This window comes from Convolutriloba macropyga, chromosome 6 (genome assembly GCF_964194025.1).
Source record: "Convolutriloba macropyga chromosome 6, txConMacr16.3, whole genome shotgun sequence".
In the NCBI taxonomy this organism is placed as follows: Eukaryota; Metazoa; Xenacoelomorpha; order Acoela; family Convolutidae; genus Convolutriloba; species Convolutriloba macropyga.
The window spans coordinates 19,820,559-19,841,662 of NC_134473.1; the positions used below are offsets into that span (position 1 = coordinate 19,820,559).

The window sequence follows — 21,104 nt, forward strand, 5'->3', positions numbered from 1 at the left end:
TCCTCCCTTCTTACTGGAAAAAAAGTCAAACAATTGCTATCTATAAGGAGGGAAGCAAAGCAGAAGTGAATTGCTACAGACCCATTAGTCTATTCTGTTCTGTGTCCAAAATTTTTGAGAAAGTGGTTTTTGACGAAATATATTCTCATTGTCGTCACAGATTAAACGAAAATCAATTCGGCGTTTGAAAGAATAGGTCGGCAACCACTCAACTTCTACTGTTACTCGACACAGTATATCGCAAAATTGACACGATTTTATCGGAAAACATTAGTATCCTCTACTTATATTTTGCAAAAGCTTTTGATAAAGTACCACATCACCTTCTCATTAGGAGGCTCGAAAGTTTTGATGTAGGAGGGAATATATTATTACTCTTGCACTCATACGTAGAAGATAGAAAACAATTTGTCAAAATTGGAAATTGTTGTTCAAGTTTGGAGAACGTAACAAGTGGAGTCCCACAAAATTCCATACTTGGACCACTACTGTTCCTAATTTTTATAAATGACTTGCCAGATGCCCACCCCAATTTTGGAGGTTTTGGATTTGCCGACGACTATAAGTTCATTGTTCATGATCAGGCAAAACTGGACAGAAGCGCACAAAATATTGAAAACTGGTGCCGAGAGAATGGAATGGAGTTAAATGCAAACAAATGCAAGTTGTTAAATGTTAGGCGTAACCTCACGGCATCTATGTGTGGCCAGGAAAAAACCAACTGAATCCCAAAAAGATCTTGGTTTTGTAACTACATCAAATCTCTGATGGCAAGGCAACTGCAACCACAGAGTGCAAAAAACGACTAGTGCTGTTTTTCAAATAAAACGAAATATGTCAGCCATCAACACAACATCAACCAAAAAGAACTGCTTTACTGGTTATGTTTTTCCAATACTGACGTACTGCTCACAATCTTGCTTGCCAAAGCGCACCAACATGTACAAAATTGAAAAAGTGCAGATCATGGCCACTAAATGGACTCTAGGAATTTCACTTCAAAACTACAAAGTTTCATTAGCCTAAAACTCCTCCCACTCTGTCACTACGTTGAACTGTACGATCTTCTTCTCTTCCTAGCTATAACACGTAATAATTTTGACATTCCGATTTTAATTTTAAAACCCTTGAAGACGAGAGGACAAGGCAACACTGTAGAGGTGAATTGAAAAATGAAAATAACTGACTAGTCAAATCCGATGAAAACGTTTTCCACAGAACGAAACAACTGTACAACCTTGTAAATAGAAAAATTCAAAATTTTGCAGGCAATTTAAACAAACACACTATCACAAATGCATACTGACACTTTTTCACAACTCAATTCAGCCTAACAAACAAATGCTCTTGGCGTATAATTTGCAGATGTGACAATTGTAAGAATTGGGAAAAACTTGACAACTGAAACTGGACTGACTCAGGGGCACAAATTGAAGCCTCGGGAAACATACCTGAATTTTCTACTACTACAAATACTACTACTACTGCTGTTACTACTACTACTACTACTACTACTACTACTACTACTACTACTACTACTACTACTACTACTACTACCACTACTGCTACTACTACTAATACTACTACTACTACTAATACTACTACTACTACTACTAATACTACTACTACTACTACTACTACTACTACTACTATAACTACTACTACTACTACTACTACTACTACTACTACTACTACTACTACTACTACTACTACTTGTTCTTCAGGTTGACATTGAGTTTGTTCCCTCTGTGAGTTGTTAAAGGACTAAGTCAAATATAAAATTGTACTCACAAAGGTGTTTTTGTATATCGAATCAACAGGTAAAGCGCAACTTAAGGTGAATTTATTTGAAATAAAGTAATTTCAGTTCTATTATGATGCAAAACATTAATTCAAGAGTTTCTCAGAGGATGGTTTTTAGTTAAATCAAATTTTCAGAAGTTTCGTTTTCGTTTAGATAATAAAATTGAATTCCTCATCGTTTGAAAATTTTTTATATAGGTTCCTACTTTTTCTAAAACTTTTTGAGCAAATTTCAATGTTTTAGTTGGTTAAAATGTAATTTTGAAATAAAGTAAAATTACTAGTATTATCTAATATTTTAATTTAAGCTCCCAGTGTTTGTAAGCTCCATATAAATCAGACGCTTGTGTGCCGACCAATCGGTGAGTCTGTTTTCTAGTGCTCTGCCATCCGCGTTATTATATGCCTGCAGGTTTGCCCGACTTTGCTGAGATTGCAAGTAATTTCGTATCCCATTTGCGATTTAGGATGCTGATCATAACGTGACATTCATCATGATAAAACATTTTTCGAGTTGCCTTGTTGTGTAGATCAATCTATTTTCGATTATGTTTTTGCAGCTTTCCTCTTGATCTCATGCCTAATTTGCATCTATATGGCAAAAACTTGTGGGCATCTCCTTCCAGTTTAAGTTAATTTTCGCTTTCTTTTCTTCTGTAATTTTTGCGGTATTTTTTAAGGGAAGTTTTTCCAATCTTCCCAGTTGCCTGATTTACAATGCTTGAGGACCATTCATCCGAAAATTGATTGTTCTGCCATATGTTTTCCGCCATGTGTTTATGAGGCTTCATCAAAGTATTGTCGGTTGCTTGTCAATCTAGCAAACGTTGGATAGTACGCTTTATAGTATTTTTTTCATTCTTGAATAGTGTGCAGCTTTGGAAATCCAGAATTGATTCTGCCTCTGTTGGTTTTTGGTACCAATTACAGAAAACTTTACTCCGTTCGTCTATATAGTCTGCCAAATTGAGCAAGCAAAAACTAACTCACGGTTCTCATTTTCTACTTTGTGAACACTCTTTTTTACTTTACATTATTTTAAATTGTTTTTATGCAAAATGTTTCCTTTTTGAAACAATTTTGTTGGGGTTGTCTTTTACTGTGCAAATAATGTCGTCTACGTATCATTCAAATAGTATTTGCACATCGAAAATACTTCCAAACAACATCTCTTTTTTCGTATTGCTTTTCACTTATTTTTTAACATTGTAATTGATACAACTTTTTAGATTTTTTGCAAAGATAAGTGCCGGGGAAGAACCCTTTGATAAACTTCATTCTGACAGTACCAGTTACTAATATTTTTCATAAAATTCTCAAAAGCCAAATTAAGAAACACCCCTCCCTAACACTGGGTGAATAATGACTGATCCGAGGCCCTCCCAGCACTACGTCTTCATAAAGCGTTTCGTATTGTTCACAGCTACCAATAAATTATATTATACACAAACATCAGCTGCAAAACGGTAGAAAAAAACACAGGCAGCTTAGGAAAACAAACAGCTAAAGGTGAAATTGGATGAGTCAAACAGCCTCCATTCTAAAATCATAGTTCCCATTGAAGCATGAACAATTTTACCTGGCCTAAATATCATGGAGCCTTGATTGCAGAGGATGAAACTTCAGAGGAAGAACAAAGCTGATTTTGTCCTTAGATATGATATAATTTCCTCTTTTTACGCAGAGAACTTTGCTGCGAATTGTTTACGCGCTTTTGAAGGTGATGGGCCAGCTACACTAGTGAAAGGTAAGACAAGTAAACAAAAAGTTGCTTTCTCAAGATCAGATAATTTTTGTTCATGTTTGTTGTTTTTAATAGGTTCATGATAAATGTAGGCTTTGCTGCTGCTTTCGGAGCAACTTATATCAACAGGATGAAAAATTTTAGCATCAAAAAATATTTTGTTGAACCTGGACTCCCTAATTCCGTTGGTTTTGAAATCTAATCTTGCTTCATCATCAGTTGTTGTTGACTGCAGAGGATGGAACTGCTTAGGAGAACAAATCTTATTTTGTCTTTGGATACAACATAATTTCAGCGTAGCTGTCCTGTTTTGGGGCAGGGAGATTTGATGTTAGTTGATCAGCGCTTTTGATTCTGTTGAGTCAGTGAATGTTTAGACAAGTGGACGAAATGTTGCTATCTCAACATCAATGCATTTTGTTTAAAATTGTTGTTTTATAAGGTTTTTGGTACTTTTAGGCTTCGCTATTTCTTTCACACCATATTTTGGCAACGGGTTGCAAATTTTCAACATCAAAGTATGTTTTGTTGAACCTAGATTCTTAAAGTCCTTTGGCTTTGAAATCTAATCTTGCATCTTAATCAGTTGTTGTTGATTTAAGAGGGAAGTTTCGCCCTCCAACAGCTAAAGATGATGTTTGGTCTCGACATCATGACAGACATCACTTAACAAATTTGCATAGGAATTGCGAAGTTGATTATATCTCATGTTAGTGTATCCTCCTTTGGGAGAGTGGAACTCATGTGCCAGTGAAGTTTTCATTGCATGCGCATCTTTATGGTATCGTCAGTGGGTCTCAACCACGGCGAAGGGAAATGCCATCAGGGAACACGCTTTTTATTAGGTTAAAGTAATAGCGCTTCAACAAGCTTAATGCTCCTTAACCTCTAGCTCTGACAAGAGAGCGAATCCTGTTATTTGTCAATTCTTTCTAAATACTTGTTTTCTTCGAATTGACACCAAGTTCTTTCTCTTTTGTTATTTGATGTGTGATTTGTTGTTGCTTTAGTTAGACGGTAATTGGTATTTTTATTGTTGGCGGGCACATTCATTTGGCGGTGCAAATGATATGCGCCCACAAAGTAGGGATCACAAAAGGAAAAGATCCTTCATTTCGTCATGAAGTGTTCATTGTATGCGCTTTTTGATGTTGTCTTCATTGGTCCCCGTAATAACGAAAGAAAATGTCATCACAAAACCAATTATAGTTAGGTCAAAATATTATCGCTTCAACCATCCTGATGCTCCTTTTTCACTAGTTGAGTCAAGTGAGCGAATCTTGTTCTTGGTCAATTCGCTCTTTTTTCTCGTCTTTTCCGATTTGATATCCTGCGGTTTCTACTTTTTGATTTCACGTAAGATTTGTCTTTGCTTTAGTTGATAAAAGGAGAAGTCACTTGAGAGTTGAACTAAATATTCATATTGTCTAAAATGGTCGTCATGTTCAAGGATGTTCAGGCCACCCTCCCTTATTGGCGACGAAAGATATTCCGGCATTTTTTTTCTAATCAGGATGTTTTTATAGATTGGGAAATAGCTCATTTTTGATTGACTTCTGACATTTTGTTAACAGGTGATCAATATTAGGTGTTGTAAGAGCTGAGAAAATCAATTGATGCTGAACCAATGTTGAGAAGTATTTTAAAATATTTTGACGTGAAATCTTGGCTTGAACGGTCAGTTCTTTTCCAAAGTTTTGTGCTGCTTTAGTGATCAATCTGCCAATTTTATTTCTGTAATATCAGCCTATCACACTACCAAGTACTCTACAACCGTCAACTAATTCCATTTCGTCCTGAACAAAATTTTGCAGTGTCTTTTCAAAACTGTTTTCTTTGGTAATAATATGGCACTTTTTAAAATGGTAATCAAAAGCAGGACCTTATCTTTTCAATGACTTGAGAAGTTTATCAGGTTAGCAAGAGAGCCAACACTTTTACCATTGTCCGCATACCACTTTTGAACTGTGACGCAATCGTCAAGAAGTTCAATTAAGGGGATAATGGCAATTCCAAACATCGAAATTGCACGGGGGTCCCTTTGGGTTGTATCTTAATGAGATAGTTTTGTTTATTTGTTTGAAAAACAATTTTAGTGGTTTACGATATGAATTACAATTGAGTGATCGAAAGAAGGGCATAATTTTTCGATGCCTCTTTAGGTAAGATCACGGTTGAGATTTTTGAAAGCGTTTTTTGAGTCGATAAGCGGATAAGGGTCGATAAGGTTCATAATAATAGTTTGTGACTGCCAGTTTGGATAGGAGCCTAAATGTTGATCTCTCAATACAAGGAGGGGTGTCACTAGAGTAAAGACACCACTGCGCCACGTCGATGGCTTCCGAGACATGGAGATTTTTGCATCTAGTCATATTATTTGCTCATTCGTCTCAAGCTAATTCTAATCTTTTTTTGTGAAGTTCGCGTCGCTTTCATTGGTATCTGCTTTGTCGAGGAGTTGAAATGTTAACGAGAATATCGATATATATCAACACTAGGAGTGTTGTAGAACGCGGAATAATTATCTATTGCCTCATGGAGAGTGGAACTCATGTGCCAGTGAAGTTTTCATTGCATGCGCATCTTTATGGTATCTTCACTGGGTCTCAACCACAGCGAAGGGAAATGCCATCAGGGAACACGCTTTTTATTAGGTTAAAGTAATAGCGCTTCAACAAGCTTAATGCTCCTTAACCTCTAGCTCTGACAAGAGAGCGAATCCTGTTATTTGTCAATTCTTTCTAAATACTTGTTTTCTTCGAATTGACACCAAGTTCTTTCTCTTTTGTTATTTGATGTGTGATTTGTTGTTGCTTTAGTTAGACTTCAAGCCGAGAACGGAATGAGTGACTTCACAGTTGGCCTAATTGTTCATATTCATTGGAACGGTCTTTAGCTTAAAGAATGTTCTTGCCGCCCTCACTTATCGGCATCAAAACGGTAATTGGTATTTTTATTGTTGGCGGGAACATTCATTTGGCGGTGCAAATGATATGCGCCCACTAAGTAGGGATCACAAAAAGAAAAGATCCTTCATTTCGTCATGAAGTGTTCATTGTATGCGCTTTTTGATGTTGTCTTCATTGGTCCCCGTAATAACGAAAGAAAATGTCATCACAAAACCAATTATAGTTAGGTCAAAATATTATCGCTTCAACCATCCTGATGCTCCTTTTTCACTAGTTGAGTCAAGTGAGCGAATCTTGTTCTTGGTCAATTCGCTCTTTTTTCTCGTCTTTTTCGATTTGATATCCTGCGGTTTCTACTTTTTGATTTCACGTATGATTTGTCTTTGCTTTAGTTGATAAAAGGAGAAGTCACTTGAGAGTTGAACTAAATATTCATATTGTCTGAAATGGTCGTCATGTTCAAGGATGTTCAGGCCACCCTCCCTTATTGGCGACGAAAGATATTCCGGCATTTTTTTTTCTAATCAGGATGTTTTTATAGATTGGGAAATAGCTCATTTTTGATTGACTTCTGACATTTTGTTAACAGGTGATCAATATTAGTTGTTGTAAGAGCTGAGAAAATCAATTGATGCTGAACCAATGTTGAGAAGTATTTTTAAATATTTTGACGTGAAACCTTGCTTGAACGGTCAGTTCTTTTCCAAAGTTTTGTGCTGCTTTAGTGATCAATCTGCCAATTTTATTTCTGTAATATCAGCCTATCACACTACCAAGTACTCTACAACCGTCAACTAATTCCATTTCGTCCTGAACAAAATTTTGCAGTGTCTTTTCAAAACTGTTTTCTTTGGTAATAATATGGCACTTTTTAAAATGGTAATCAAAAGCCGGACCTTATCTTTTCAATGACTTGAGAAGTTTATCAGGTTAGCAAGAGAGCCAACACTTTTACCATTGTCCGCATACCACTTTTGAACTGTGACGCAATCGTCAAGAAGTTCAATTAAGGGGATAATGGCAATTCCAAACATCGAAATTGCACGGGGGTCCCTTTGGGTTGTATCTTAATGAGATAGTTTTGTTTATTTGTTTGAAAAACAATTTTAGTGGTTTACGATATGAATTACAATTGAGTGATCGAAAGAAGGGCATAATTTTTCGATGCCTCTTTAGGTAAGATCACGGTTGAGATTTTTGAAAACGTTTTTTGAGTCGATAAGCGGATAAGGGTCGATAAGGTTTATAATAATAGTTTGTGACTGCCAGTTTGGATAGGAGCCTAAATGTTGATCTCTCAATACAAGGAGGGGTGTCACTAGAGTAAAGACACCACTGCGCCACGTCGATGGCTTCCGAGACATGAAGATTTTTGCATCTAGTCATATTATTTGCTCATTCGTCTCAAGCTAATTCTAATCTTTTTTTGTGAAGTTCGCGTCGCTTTCATTGGTATCTGCTTTGTCGAGGAGTTGAATTGTTAACGAGAATATCGATATATATCAACACTAGGAGTGTTGTAGAACGCGGAATAAATATCTATTGCCTGCTGTTAATTTTCATTATACGCAGGTTTGTATGTGTTCAACTTTGATTTCCTCGGCTATAAGCGAAAACATGGCATCCGCGGTGATTTGTTTTATATGATTTTGCGTATCAGGACGGCGGCAGTTTAGATGGTTAGCATGAGTTCTGAAGAAAGACTTTCTTTTCCGTTCAACCATGATTCTTGGAGACAAATAACAATATAATACGTGTTAATAGTTGGCTTTGCTTGTTCTGGTTGTTGTAGTTGTATTTCTCTGGTTATTGTGGCGAGATGCAGGCGCTTATAGCAGTTTTCACTGGTAACACAATTGCATTAGTATCATAATTGTAATAGATATATTAGTAGCTGTGTGTGACTGCCTATCCATAACTTAATTGTGGTGCAACAACTTTTCTGCATCTGCGCCATTTTGATTATGGGCTCCATCTACGCTCGGGCTAGGGGGACCAGGAGAGGCATCGTCAACATCAGGGGATAAAGGCAAGGAAGGCGGAATAATCTGTGCTGTGTGGTCCTGTCGGACTGATGGTATTAAGTCCAGCCATTTGGCTATATATACTGGTCTTTCGCACAGCTCAAACACTTCCAGGTCCGTGGTGTTCTAACTGTAGTTAAAAATGTGGTTTAGGCCAAAGGCGCTACATTACATTTAAGACAGCGATTTTCAAAACTGTCACAGAGCCTAAACAATTAACAATTTATTAGGGGACAATATCCAGTTCTCAGTTGTGCTTATCGGATAAGTCCAATTCGTGGCAGCGTTTGTTCTTCTTCTGCTCTCTTTGATGGAAGTGTGTTTTGTTGCTTGCATTTTTTGCTAAATTGAGTATGGAACGTCGGGGGATAATTTTTAGCGCTTTTTGTAATCTGTTTGATTAGATTGCTCTTTTTCGCTTGTGCGTTGTTTCATGCGGTCCCTATAAGTTTCATTTAAAAGGTGAAACTTGGCCTCCTTCTAGCCAATATCGTGTAAAATGTTTAGTTATGGAGTTATCGAGTCCATAATTTTTCATCCTGTGGTTGAGTGTAGTTAAAGTTACATCATCAGCATAAGACGTGACGTTTATGTTTTTTGGGGTTAGAGGCAGCTTGCTCGTGTAGATCTTGAAAAGCGTTGGTGATACAGCACAACCTTGGTGGTGACCCTTTATGTCTTTTTTCCGCTTTGTTTTTTTTATTGTTATATTTAACGTAGTTAAACCTGCCCTGTTAGTATGAAGCGACCCATCTTTTACTATTCCTCGGTAGTGGTGCCTCGAGTATGTCTCTCAGTAGTATGTTGCCATCAACCGTATCGAAAGCGGCGGTGAGGTCTGAAGCTACTAGTAGGGTAAAGTTGCAGGATTTGTTGTTGTTATTGTGGATTTTCAGGTTGTCCTGGGGGGTTTTTCCCTGTAGTTGGATTTGAATCCTGAGCATTAATCTCGGCACAGGTGGCAACCACATGTCTGCTGCCCATAACACTCGTTTAACTCTGAAAACTGTTTTGATGATTTTTCATAATCTTTATAATTAGAGTTTTTGGATTAACGATATTAGAAAAATCCTCTTAATTTCCAATAATATTGACTATCCGGTTCATTGCGTTGAAGTACTCATGTCGGGTTCTTATGGTTCTGTTTTTTTAATGTTAGAGATTAGATTTTTTCTCTTTCTTGTGTCACGCGGAATTGGAGTTTGGCCCGAGTAGAATTTTTGCTCCAGCAAACTCGAAAAAAAATAGGCTGTTCAAGGGCATATACCTAGAGAGAGAAAATAGATCCAGTGCTAACAGAAGCCCTTCATAGTTAAGTTTATGTTGTTCGTTATACACTTCAATACTCTCTTTTGAAAATTCTCTAGCTTCTGAAAGTCGACACACGTGAATGAACTGGACTCCTTACTTCAAAATTGGCAGTAGTAATAATTTGTAGAGACACATCTTGACTTTCTTGGCACTCTGTTCGACAGATTTCTCAAATAAAAAAGTACCCAGATGTTCTTTTTTAAGCGATTTTCCAAATGCACAGATCATGTTTTCGAAGTATTGATAAAGGCCTTCTTGCATTTTATTTGGAGACAATATTGAGAGTTGCTGCTGTGGAGTGATCAGGTCTAAAGCCATGCTGATATTTTTTAAGAGGATATTCTATAAAGTCTTTTAGTAAGAGTTTTTCTGTTAGTCTTGCAATTGGGGTGAGGAGTGCAATTGTTCTGAAGCTTTTAGAATCGTCTATGTGTTTTTCCGGCTTCTGAGGCATATAATCTCGCGAACTTATCAATAGTTCGGGATTTTGCACTGTTTACAGAAAGGTTATTGGTGTCAGTGAGGTATATCAGTGCTTTGGGACTCGATGATGTAAGTTGACTGGGCCTTTTCTAGCTGGGCCCAGGGTCTAACTTTTTTTTCATAGATTATTTCACTGTGTTACACTTAAACATCCTGCCCTCTTTTTCCAGTTTCATTATTGTTCTAAGTGTATTGCTTTTCTGTTTTAATTTTTCTTGAAGTGTGGAGTGTATTGTTGGTTGAACTTGCTGGCGCATTTCCTTGGATCATGCTGAGTAGTTTTCTTAGCGACGAAGTTTATTGATCTTCTTGCAGGTCTTTTAGCGATACTTGAAAATCCTTTTGCTGTTCTCCAGAGTGTTGAGCTATTACGTCTGTAAGTAAGGGTTTGTACAAAATCAATCGACTTTTTGCGATTCTGACTTTGAACAAGTTCGTTTATTGGGTTGTTTGGGTCCCCTGGATTTTTTCTTTGACTTTCATCTCTTTTCAGAATGCTTCTCCGGGAAAATGCAACCACTGTTTTAATTCTTCTTTATGGGATATGACTGCCCGTCGCTGCATTTATGGATTCACTTACGGTCTTATCCGCTGGTAGATATTTGTTGGCCTTTGTTGTTTCTTCAGTTTTAGTTCAATGTCGTCCTTAAAAATTGCGCAGTCAGTTTTGCGGAAGTTGATGGTTGCATTTGCTAGATTAATTCGTCGTACGGTAAAGACTAAACTTCCGAATCCTTCATTTGAAGTGTTTTGGTTCGCGAATCTTAAACCTTTCTCTCGAGATGTGCATGAACTAGTTCTTTTCTCTTGTAGTATTAGAATCTCCTTCTTTGCAGCTTCTTTGCTAGGTGCAGGTAAAATAAAAAGCCTCAAATTGGATAAAGTTTCTCTGAGTTCCTTTTTGCTAGCACCAATCGTACATCGTGTTCGTTTGGATGTCACCATGACAGTTCTTGATTAAATGAATCGTCAGTGGACATAGCTGCCGACAGTTTTCTAGACAGGTTAAATTTGTTCTGACTTGTTGAATTTGTTCTATAGATTAAATTTATTTTAGCTGATTAGATTTTGAATTTATAATAGTAAAGATGCTCATTTTAAATTATATAGAGATACATAGTACCTAATTTTATAGTTAAGTCTTTCTTGGTTTTAAATGAAGTAAGCTCTTGCTCTCTTAAGACTCCAGCCTCTGCTGATAATGTAAAAAAAATAAAATTAAGATGATTACAGTACGTGCAAATGTTGTAACATTCTTTGGTACAGTTTCATCACTTAGTTTGGAAGCCTTTGAAATAGTAATAATCTTTTTCTAGATTTAGAGCTTTCGTGCATCGTTTGCTTTCAGAATACTTGAATGGAAATGAATGAGAATTGTTTTGATTTGTCAGGAGTCGCGAAAAGGCTGAGAATCCTTGTCAAAAACAGCATTCGATTTTCTGAAAATTCTGATGCAGTATTTTGGGCTGACAAACTGGTATCCATGACATCGAACAATGTTGAAGACTTCTATTTGCTTTGCCGAGCTCTGCATTCTGATAGGCAATTTAAAAGATGTGCTATATTAATTAAAGATAGTGGTTTGGAAGGAGAACTGCCAATTTTTCGTCTTTTAGCAGCCAGGCTGGTGTTTTTTTGATGAATTTTTGAAAAGTAATTTTCAAAAACAACGGAAAGCGACGTTAGAAAACTTATCAGCTAGCCAAACATTGGGACATTGAAAACAAGCGCATGGAATCTAATTGATAATAAAGAAGCTGAAATGAATATAGGGAGCTATTTTGTTTTGCCCCCCCCCCCTCCCCAGCTAAGTGGGCTTATATCTTCTACGTCCCCAGGCGCACGTGCTATTTTTTTACTTAGTAACGTGCTATATAACAACATATAATTTGTAACCGGGGGCGTAAAAAACACGGGGAAGGGGGGCAAAACAGAGTAGATCCGAATATACTGTTTTTATTTAGGTGCCACTTTGAGCTATCCGAATGGGAAGAAGCGTTGTCGGTATTAGAAGGTGGAGACTACAACTGCTTTTCAGCTGCTGGAAAGCCAAAACCAACTCAGAAATCGCAGATGTCAGGGAAAAATTTAGACACCATTGATTGGGGTCTGAGTAACTCACAGATAAAGAGTCGTATTCACCTGCTTCTGGGAAAAGTAAATGCATTTTTAATTGCTCTCGAACAAAGTTCGTAGCAATAATTGTAAACGTATTGGTCTTTTTATGCAAACTTTGAGCTTGACCATTTTGCGCTTTTTAATTGCTCTTGAACGAAGTTCATAACAATTATTGTAAACGTGTGTGTCTTTTTATGCAGAATTTTCGCTTGACAATTTTGACTTTTCGAGTGACTTTTACGCCCTTGACTTTTTGTGTTTCGCGTGATCAAAAATTCTCTCTTAATCACAATTTCAAGCAGCTGAGCTTAATTGGCGGCAATTTAATACTAAAAATCAAATGAAAAGTGCACCGAAACTAGTTCCATTTTTTTAAACTTAATAGTTGTATGTGTCAACCTCTAATGTGGTTATTTGAAGCCCACTATTGAACTTTAAAGTCCCATTTAGGCTCCCCCTCCCTCCCCCCCCCCCCCCCCCGGCTGAAGCAGGCTGCAATTCATTAGAGCTCCGACTAGTCGTTCGAGAGCAATTCTTCCGACGTTTAGTCGGTTATGTTCTTCTAGATCATTCTTTGACTTCTCAAGTGACTTTTTCACGTTTTCGTTCTTCATTTTTGAGTGATCTCTATTGCTCTCACTCCGAAGTGGAGCTTGTTGTTAAAATAAAATCGATTGCAGCAGAGCTAAAAGAAGGCCCAGATAGCCGAGTGGGCAGTGCTTCTGGGCAGGGATCGAGAGGCCATTGGTTCGAATCCCGGCATGGTCAACTATTTTTGCACGCATGAAAATTTATCGAGGCTAAGACCCCTGAATTAAGTTGCCTCGCCTCACCTTATATTGGTAGTGATAATGATGGCTATGATGACAACCTTCGATGACTGACCAGAGGAAACGATACCACCTCTACGACAAAGTTGCTTTCTGATTGCTGATTCTCAAGCTAGAGAACTAGTCGCAGGCGACCTCAACATCCTGTTGCTCCCGGGTGGGGGCATAAGCGACGCCTACAACTTCATCCCCAACGACCAGCAGTACGAGCTAAAAATCCGCTTCATAGGAGGTAACGATCTGTTCTCTGGTTGTGTCCCCTCCTACAAGCCCTCGAGTCAAGCAGCCCAGGAACTCCATTCCCTAGCCAATTTCTTAGCCCCAGAACGAAGGAGCTTTTCGTGCTTGCCATCCCAGAACGAAACGAAAACAAGGAGCACGCAAATAAAGCTAACATCATCTTGTAGTCTTTGGCAAAGGGAGTTCCTGGAGTGGAGCCGAACTGGAGTGTAGCAAACTACTTAGTAGTAAGAGGTATTACAGAGAAGATAGAACTCATCTGAACAAAGCGGGACTGAATAACTTCAAAAACTGACTCAAGAAGATGCTGTACAAGCGATTCAGCAAACAGCTTAAATAGAAGGGCAACCTTGACAAATACGAGTGCAAAGGCTTCGGCACTCACTGCCTCTGTCGTGACTGGAATTGTGCGCCTTACTCATCATCCCCATCCTCTGCTTCGTGAGGTAACTCTTCTTACTCTTTAATTTCAGTTTTAAAAGTTGCCTTTAGGCCTGCCATCTGATAATGCAACTAAGTTCAAGTCTTAATTGCTCGCTTTGTCCAAAGGCACCTTCAGGTCACCACCGGACTAGACTGTTGAGAGTTGAACATGGGTAAGCTTTGTAAGTCTGGCAAAAAGAAAATATCAGTAAATGATCAGCCATTCCAATGCGTCCCCTGTAACACGCTTTTACTCATGACTACTGAAGGCACACTTCTGTCACAAACTGCAATCGCTGATAATCGAGAGCTAGGTTTTAACTGCATGCTTCTCTGTAACACGTGTGTTGATAACAACGAGCGTGATAATTTCGTTCGCTGCAGAGCATAAAGTTAGCGAAAATAGTAACGTAGGAGAGAAAACCTAACCCAAATAGTTCTATTAAATCTGAGAGGCAAACAGATCATGGAAGTCGGATCACAATATCGCAAAAAAATTTAGATTGCAAGGGGTCAAAGAAGACCTTAGCAAGCCAAAGGAAGAAAATTGTGTCCCAACTGATGATGAAGTATACGTGATAATGAGTGAAGTTGGGGTAAATGCGACCGTCAAAGAGTTAGGAAACTTCAAAAACATTAGAGTAAGACCAAGAACCCTCCTGGTAACTCTACATTCTGAACATGAAGTACGCATGGTGCTTGCTAGAGCTAGAGAGAAGAGAGAAAGTCTCTCCCAAAGAGGCGTATTCCTCCTGCCAGCTCTTAGAAAAGACAATGCCCTGAGAGAAAACTTAGTCCATCAGAAACGTCGACAACTACTAGATGAGGGGGTGCCTAGAGAAAACATCGCAATCAGAAATCTTGAACTGTTAAATGATGGAGTCAAGGTACCCATTGACATGCCAGAGGACATCCCTGCCATAATCAAGGGATTTCAACTAGGATTCATCAGCATACTACAGCTAAACACACGAAGCCTAGTGAACTTTGAGAAAAGAACCAAGTTATCAAATCTTATCTTACCATATTATCTGTCTGTCAAACATGGTTAAATGAAAATATCTCTTTTTCTGAGCTGCTTTTGCATGACTATATCTACCGAGCAGATAGGCCTCTTGATTGAAATAAAAGTACTCATGGGGGTTCTCTGGTAGCTGTTAAAAATTGCCCACAAGCCGAGAAGTATGCAAAAGACCTAACTGACTCCTGTGTTGCAGTAAAGTTGAGAGTTGTTAACAGCGAAATCATCGTTTGCGCGTTTTTAACCCTCGGGCGAAGAGTACCTGCATACATAACTCTTGACATTTTTGTCAAGCTTTTTAAGATATTCCCTAAAATACTCCTTCAATATGCGTTGACTTGAATTTCCCTCAGGCTAATTAGAAATCCCTAATTAGAACGGATAATGAAGAACCAGAGGTACTAGATCTGATAGAAAGTAGCCTCCCAATGAAAGCCATAGATTTTTCGACCTACTTGAAAAGCATAACTCGATGTTGCACTGTATAAAAACTGTCACGTTCATGCAGAAGTTGAAGCTGTTGAGAAAATTTACAACTGTTCTGATCATACTCCAATTAGACTGACAGTTGAATTTCTGCATACTGAAAATAAACCTTGTCTTGAGACTTTTAGAAGCTTCGGAAAAGCAAATTTTGTTTACGTGCAAAATGATGAGAACCAAACCTTTTAGTCCTGTAAGCCATACAAATGTTAATCAAATGAGTGAAGAATTATACCAGTATTTTGAAGACCTAATAGACCTTGACGTACTTTGGAGAACACGACCATGTCCGAGTCTCCCAGCGTGGATGACGGCTAGCACTTCTAATCTTCTGAAAAGACTACAAACCCAACAGTAACTACTTAGTAGAAAGCCCACGAGCTACCACAAAAGGCATGTAGAGACTTTATGAGTTGTCGTGACTGAAGCTGCGGCGACAGATAGTCTCCTTTATCAAGAAGATTTTATGCGTACTGGAGATACACAAATGGTTTTTAAGCGCTTGAAAAGCGTGAGCAAATAAAGCAGTCTCCCGAAACTACTTGTTTCAATACAAAACAAGCATAAATGTCCATGACAAGGTCCATGTGCTGAATGAATTCTTCCACTCAGTCTTTTAACCGGAAGTTTCATTCGATATCAAAGAAATTGATCCTGAAAAGCCAGAGTTGACAAATTTTAGTGTATCAAAAAAATCTCGGCGAAATATTCTTCTGACCATAGATCCTAAAAAAGCTCGAGGTCCGGACGACTTACCACCAGTGTTCTACCAGAAAACTTATAGCAAAATAGTTAACTGCATGAAAAGTTTTTGAGAACGTAAAGAGTCTAACAAATTTTCCTGATAGTTGGAAAATTGCAGCAGTTTTCCGATTTTCAAGAAAGGCGACAGAAGATTAGTTGAACATACCAATCCAGATTTTACAACAGACCAGTTTCTCTGGTCTTCAAAAAAATGTGATTACTATGCCCTCAATGAGCACTTTGTCAAATACTTAACGAAGTATCAACACGACACCTGTACTGACGAATATGCTTGCCTTCCTGCAGAAAATATTTGAAAGCCCTTGTAAAAATGCCCTCAACAGATTTCATGTCCTCTACAAAAATGCCCCTGCAACAGAGGACAAGCTGACTTAGATGCAATAAGCAACTGGGAAACTGAAAACAAAATGGGTTTGCCATGGACAAGTGCACCACGATCTATTTTAGAGGATCTAAACAAATTTTTTATCTCCAGAATGAAGTGCTGAACAGCAGTGAACGACTTCGGGATTCATATACATGAAAGCCTGTCCTCTGAAAAGCACCTTGAGCTCTGAGTTAAAAGGGCAAATAGTGTCCTCTATCTCCTTAAGAGCAATGTTTCCCCGATAATTGCAATAAATGTGAAACACGGTCTCTTCAAGTCCGTCATTCTTCCAGTTCTAGTCTACGGCCTTCAATGCGTTGCGCTCACAAAAACAGATTTAACTGTACTCGATAAGTTTCAAAAAAAGCGCATAGAATGGATAGCTGGAGTCGAAACCAGCTACGAAATTCAGTTTAAATTTAAATCTGCCTCTTCCTATGTATCTGCAACTGAATGATATTTTACTGCTAAGAAAACTGACATCTCAGGAAGTAAGGGAACTTAAGCTTACTGAGAGGGAAACAAAAAGTGGAAGAGCTCACGAACTGACATTGAAAACTAGAACTGAAAAAGCAAGAAACGAATTTATGTTTAAAACGGCCCAAGTAGTCAACAGACTCGAAAAGCAATTAGACTTCACGAAAATGATTGGACTGAAAAAACGATTATTGATCACGTAGAAATTCGCCGATGAAAAGTTTTTAGAAACAAATAGCTGCAGCTGGCAAATCGTCTGTTATTGTAACAGGTGCGGGAACGCGAGGATGATATTTGAACAAACACGAAAAGGGAGAGAGGCCCGTCAGTCACCAGACTGCGAATCGGCATCAACAACAAGTTCGGAGCAGTTCCTCCGACACTTGGATTAGCCACCATATCAGCAATCACATTCCAAAAGTAACCAAACATCGAGCTGCTCTGCCTCCTTTGGGCCACTTAGGAAACTTCACGCATGATCAAGCAGTTGAGCACCAAAAGGAAATCTCGGAAAAATCTGAATCTTAGTAGATTGACTCCTCTAAATGAAGAACCTGGAAAAGCACATTGAAACTGGACGTTGGCCGACAAATTTTCGAGAAAAATTTTTGACAAGCAGGCACCTTAGTGATATACAAAAAACCTGGAGTGATCCGAAAAGCCTCTGTTTTGCCAGCAACAAATTGGGAAATGAAAAAGACAGTAAAGAAATCGAAAAAGTCATCTTTTTTAACTCGTTCTTCAAAAGAGTATGTAACAATAAAGATTTCCCTGAATTGCTATACAAAAAAATTTAACTTAACTTTATAAGAATGTCACGCCTAAAAATTGAAGAACTCATAAAAATTAGACAAATATTATCCTCAGAAATTGAGCCTGTACGTTGAGCAAATCTCTCCTGTTAATACTCCAAACAATCTTGAATCAAGTAATTTTCCCGGAACTCTGGGAAATAAGCCTCTCAAAATTGTTTGAAGGAATAATTTTCAATCCATTATACTCACATTGCAAAGACAATCGCTTTGAATACCAATTTAAATTTAGACAGAGGTGGACCACAACAATTCAGCTACTAATTTTTTTTCTAAAGTCTTCATGCTTTAAATTTGATGATGCCAAGACAGCTCAGTTGTCGGTTCTCTAATTAGACTTTGCAAAGGGCTTTGACATAAAGTCTTCCACAACAAAACTACAGCTCTTTGAAAATTGAGGAAATGTTTAAAGCTGACTGAAAGCTACCTAAATCAAAGAAAACAGTGTGTCAAGATTAACAGTGCGTTGTCCGAAAAAGTTGAGTTAACGAGTGTCGTTTCTCAAGGGTCAATCTTAGTCCTCTGCACTTTCTGATCTTCATGAATGACCTTACTTCACAAACTCCTTTCACTGAAAATTTCTTCTTCACAGACGACATGAAATTGATCAGTGTAAATCAGTGTGAGCTAAAAACAGCATTGGAGGAATCGAAAACTGGTGCGATCAATGTTACTTGACACTAAAAGCATCACAATTTGAACTTCTTTCAAAAGCGAACAAAAAGCCACACACAAAAATCAGGAATTTGAGGAGGTTGATTGTCAGCGGGATCTGGATTTTATTGTTTCCAATTTTTCCCAATAAGGAATCTACGAATGACTCGCGTGACTTGTAGAGTTGGATCTTCAGCCTTCCAATCAGCAAGATGCCTTCAAGAAGTAAGTTCAATGACAGATGATAGAGTTTAAGAGCGCAATTGAAAACGATTTCTACGTTCATGACTACTTGCTGGGCTGCAAAACTTGAAGAGGCTTGCCAGAATGTATGGCAGTTGAATGCAGAAATTTTAAATTACGGACTCCCACTCAGGAAGTGTTCTTAAGTGAGCCAAGAAAATGCAGAAAATTCAAACTTCTTGGACGAAGACTTTAAAGTAGAGACACTCGGCATAAGATAGAGGCACAACCAAGATTTTCTGACATAAAGCCAATTTTGAGCCATTAAAAGCACTAATAAAGAACTTTTCTCTTGGTCGTCAAAATTGTTCGGTCCTATTCGATGGCTTAAACTGCAATTTACTGCTGCCACAATTTTGGTTGAGAGGAGTTAGTTTTCATGACACTCTACCAAATGACATCCAAGAACACTGATTTTCTCTTCGTAACAGCCTTGCAGCTCAATGAACTTAACCTGACTCAGCTCAAATCCCGAAGAGGACAATAGAGAAAATAGAACTCAATCTCTTCACAGACGCAAGTGAAAAAGCTTTTGCTGGTGGCAACAGTGGATGATAGTCTAGCAGTCAGTCTGATGAGAGCGAAAACAAAAGTCTTCTCTGTTGAGACACATCTGCCAAGACTTGAACTAATTGGAGCAAAAATCGGGGTAAAACTACTTCAGACAGTGAAGTCCTCCTTGAAGGCGTGCCACCTGCTGGAACAGACGTGCTTTGCGGGTAGAGACTCAATAATATTGCTGCAATGGCTAGCCCAATTGCAATTAAAGTGTTTTTGTTGTCACAATAGCTTCACAAATCCGGGAAACAATGCGAAGAGAAACATGAAAGCTTCTAAGGAATGAAAACCCGGCACTCATGGTATATAGAAGAACGAGTGTCCTGGAACTTTTTAAAAGCCCTCTATGGTGAAAATGGTCTGATTTCTTCATTATCAAGAGATTTTGTATCCCTCATAGCCTCAAAATACGAAAAGTCCTCCTGGCCAATGTATGGTCACGAAGTTATTGAGAGCATCGAAACCATGATCAGCTTTAAGATTTTCATTACTGAAACGTTTGGTCAACACGGCAGCCAGAGTGATGAAGGCAGCTCACATGTTATTTAACAGCCACATCATTGAAAGAAACGAAAATGATCTAGCCCAGGCGAAAAGGCTTGTAATTCGTGAAAGCAAAAAATAAGGACTACCCTGAGGAGTGCTCAATTCTACTAGATGGACAAGAATTAAACAAAAAAGACACCTTTTAAACCTAGCACCATTTTTTGAGTACCAGCATCAGCTCATCAAATCAAAGTGGGAGGGAAAATATCGCAGGGAAAAATCACCGAAAAAATTTACCTCCCAATTATCAGCAAGAAACGGAGACTGGCTCGACTGTTCCTTATCTGCTCTGTACTAAGCAACGCCTCCTTACTCTCAACGCAAGTCGTGAGGGGGTTGGGATTATCAACGGAAGAAACCTAACAAAAGAAAGCATCAAAGTCTGTGTACGATGCCTTGATTTCAGTTTGATACCCACAGAAGTCATGGCAGATCTCCCATGGGAAAGAGTAAAAAATGGAGTTCCATTAACATACACAGGCATTCTTGTTGCTGGCCCAATAACAACGAAACCGGTTGCAAAGACATATATAGCAAAGTTTCTCTACCAAAGCTATCCGTCTAGAAACAGTTACCGATTTAACAAACGTTGCATGCACAGCTGCACTGAAACGCTCCGCCCTTACACGAAGAAAATCTGAAAAACTTTTACAAACATTGGGACAAACTTCGTTGGTGCTAGAAACGACTTAGCGAAATAGATGACACCATCTTTAATTACAGCTCGCAACAAGGTATGGATTGGGTATCTATAACTCCAAGATCACCAACTTTCGTCGTGTTATGGGAGGTGGCAGTCAAGCGGTTATCATCATAGAAATCAATGTCAAATGACCCGTGAGACCCATGCCTCAATACTTGCTCATATCGTTGTAAGAAATTTTTTCTGGGCTTTAACGAACGGCAAACGGAGCCTCAAAACAAGAAAAATTACCTGAGCGCTATAGATTGTTGGTACGATGAAAATTTTCATTTTGGAATGCCAGCTCAAGAGACTATGCCATCCTCACTTCAAATCAGAAAAAAAACTGGTTTACGGGCGATGCAGGAATGAGCAAGGGTGACTTACACCTCATCGTTGAGGACAACATGCTACAATTACAATGGATACTTGGACGTACCACTGAGACTACGTACAACTGAGACGTACAACTATGACAAATTGATTTTAGGTGTCACATTAAAACAGAAAGTGGGGAGCTTATCCGACCTATTGCAAAACCAGGAAGCTCACCATAAATTAGTGAAGCAGTACCTACTGACACTATTTTGTACGAAAGAACTGGCTAAAAC

General features: G+C 38.4%; 1 protein-coding gene across 1 annotated transcript in view; it reads left to right on the plus strand.

Annotated features, from left to right (window-relative positions):
• Positions 1–11,601: 11,601 nt before the first annotated feature.
• The window catches only part of LOC142341555 (cell division cycle protein 16 homolog), a 32,397-nt gene continuing 22,894 nt past the window's right edge, over positions 11,602–21,104 (plus strand). Inside the window, exons 1-2 of the mRNA XM_075392580.1 lie at positions 11,602–11,897; positions 12,239–12,431. Of these exons, the coding sequence (XP_075248695.1) occupies positions 11,632–11,897; positions 12,239–12,431 (459 nt within the window). The 5' untranslated portion in view covers positions 11,602–11,631. The remainder of the gene's footprint in view (positions 11,898–12,238; positions 12,432–21,104) is intronic.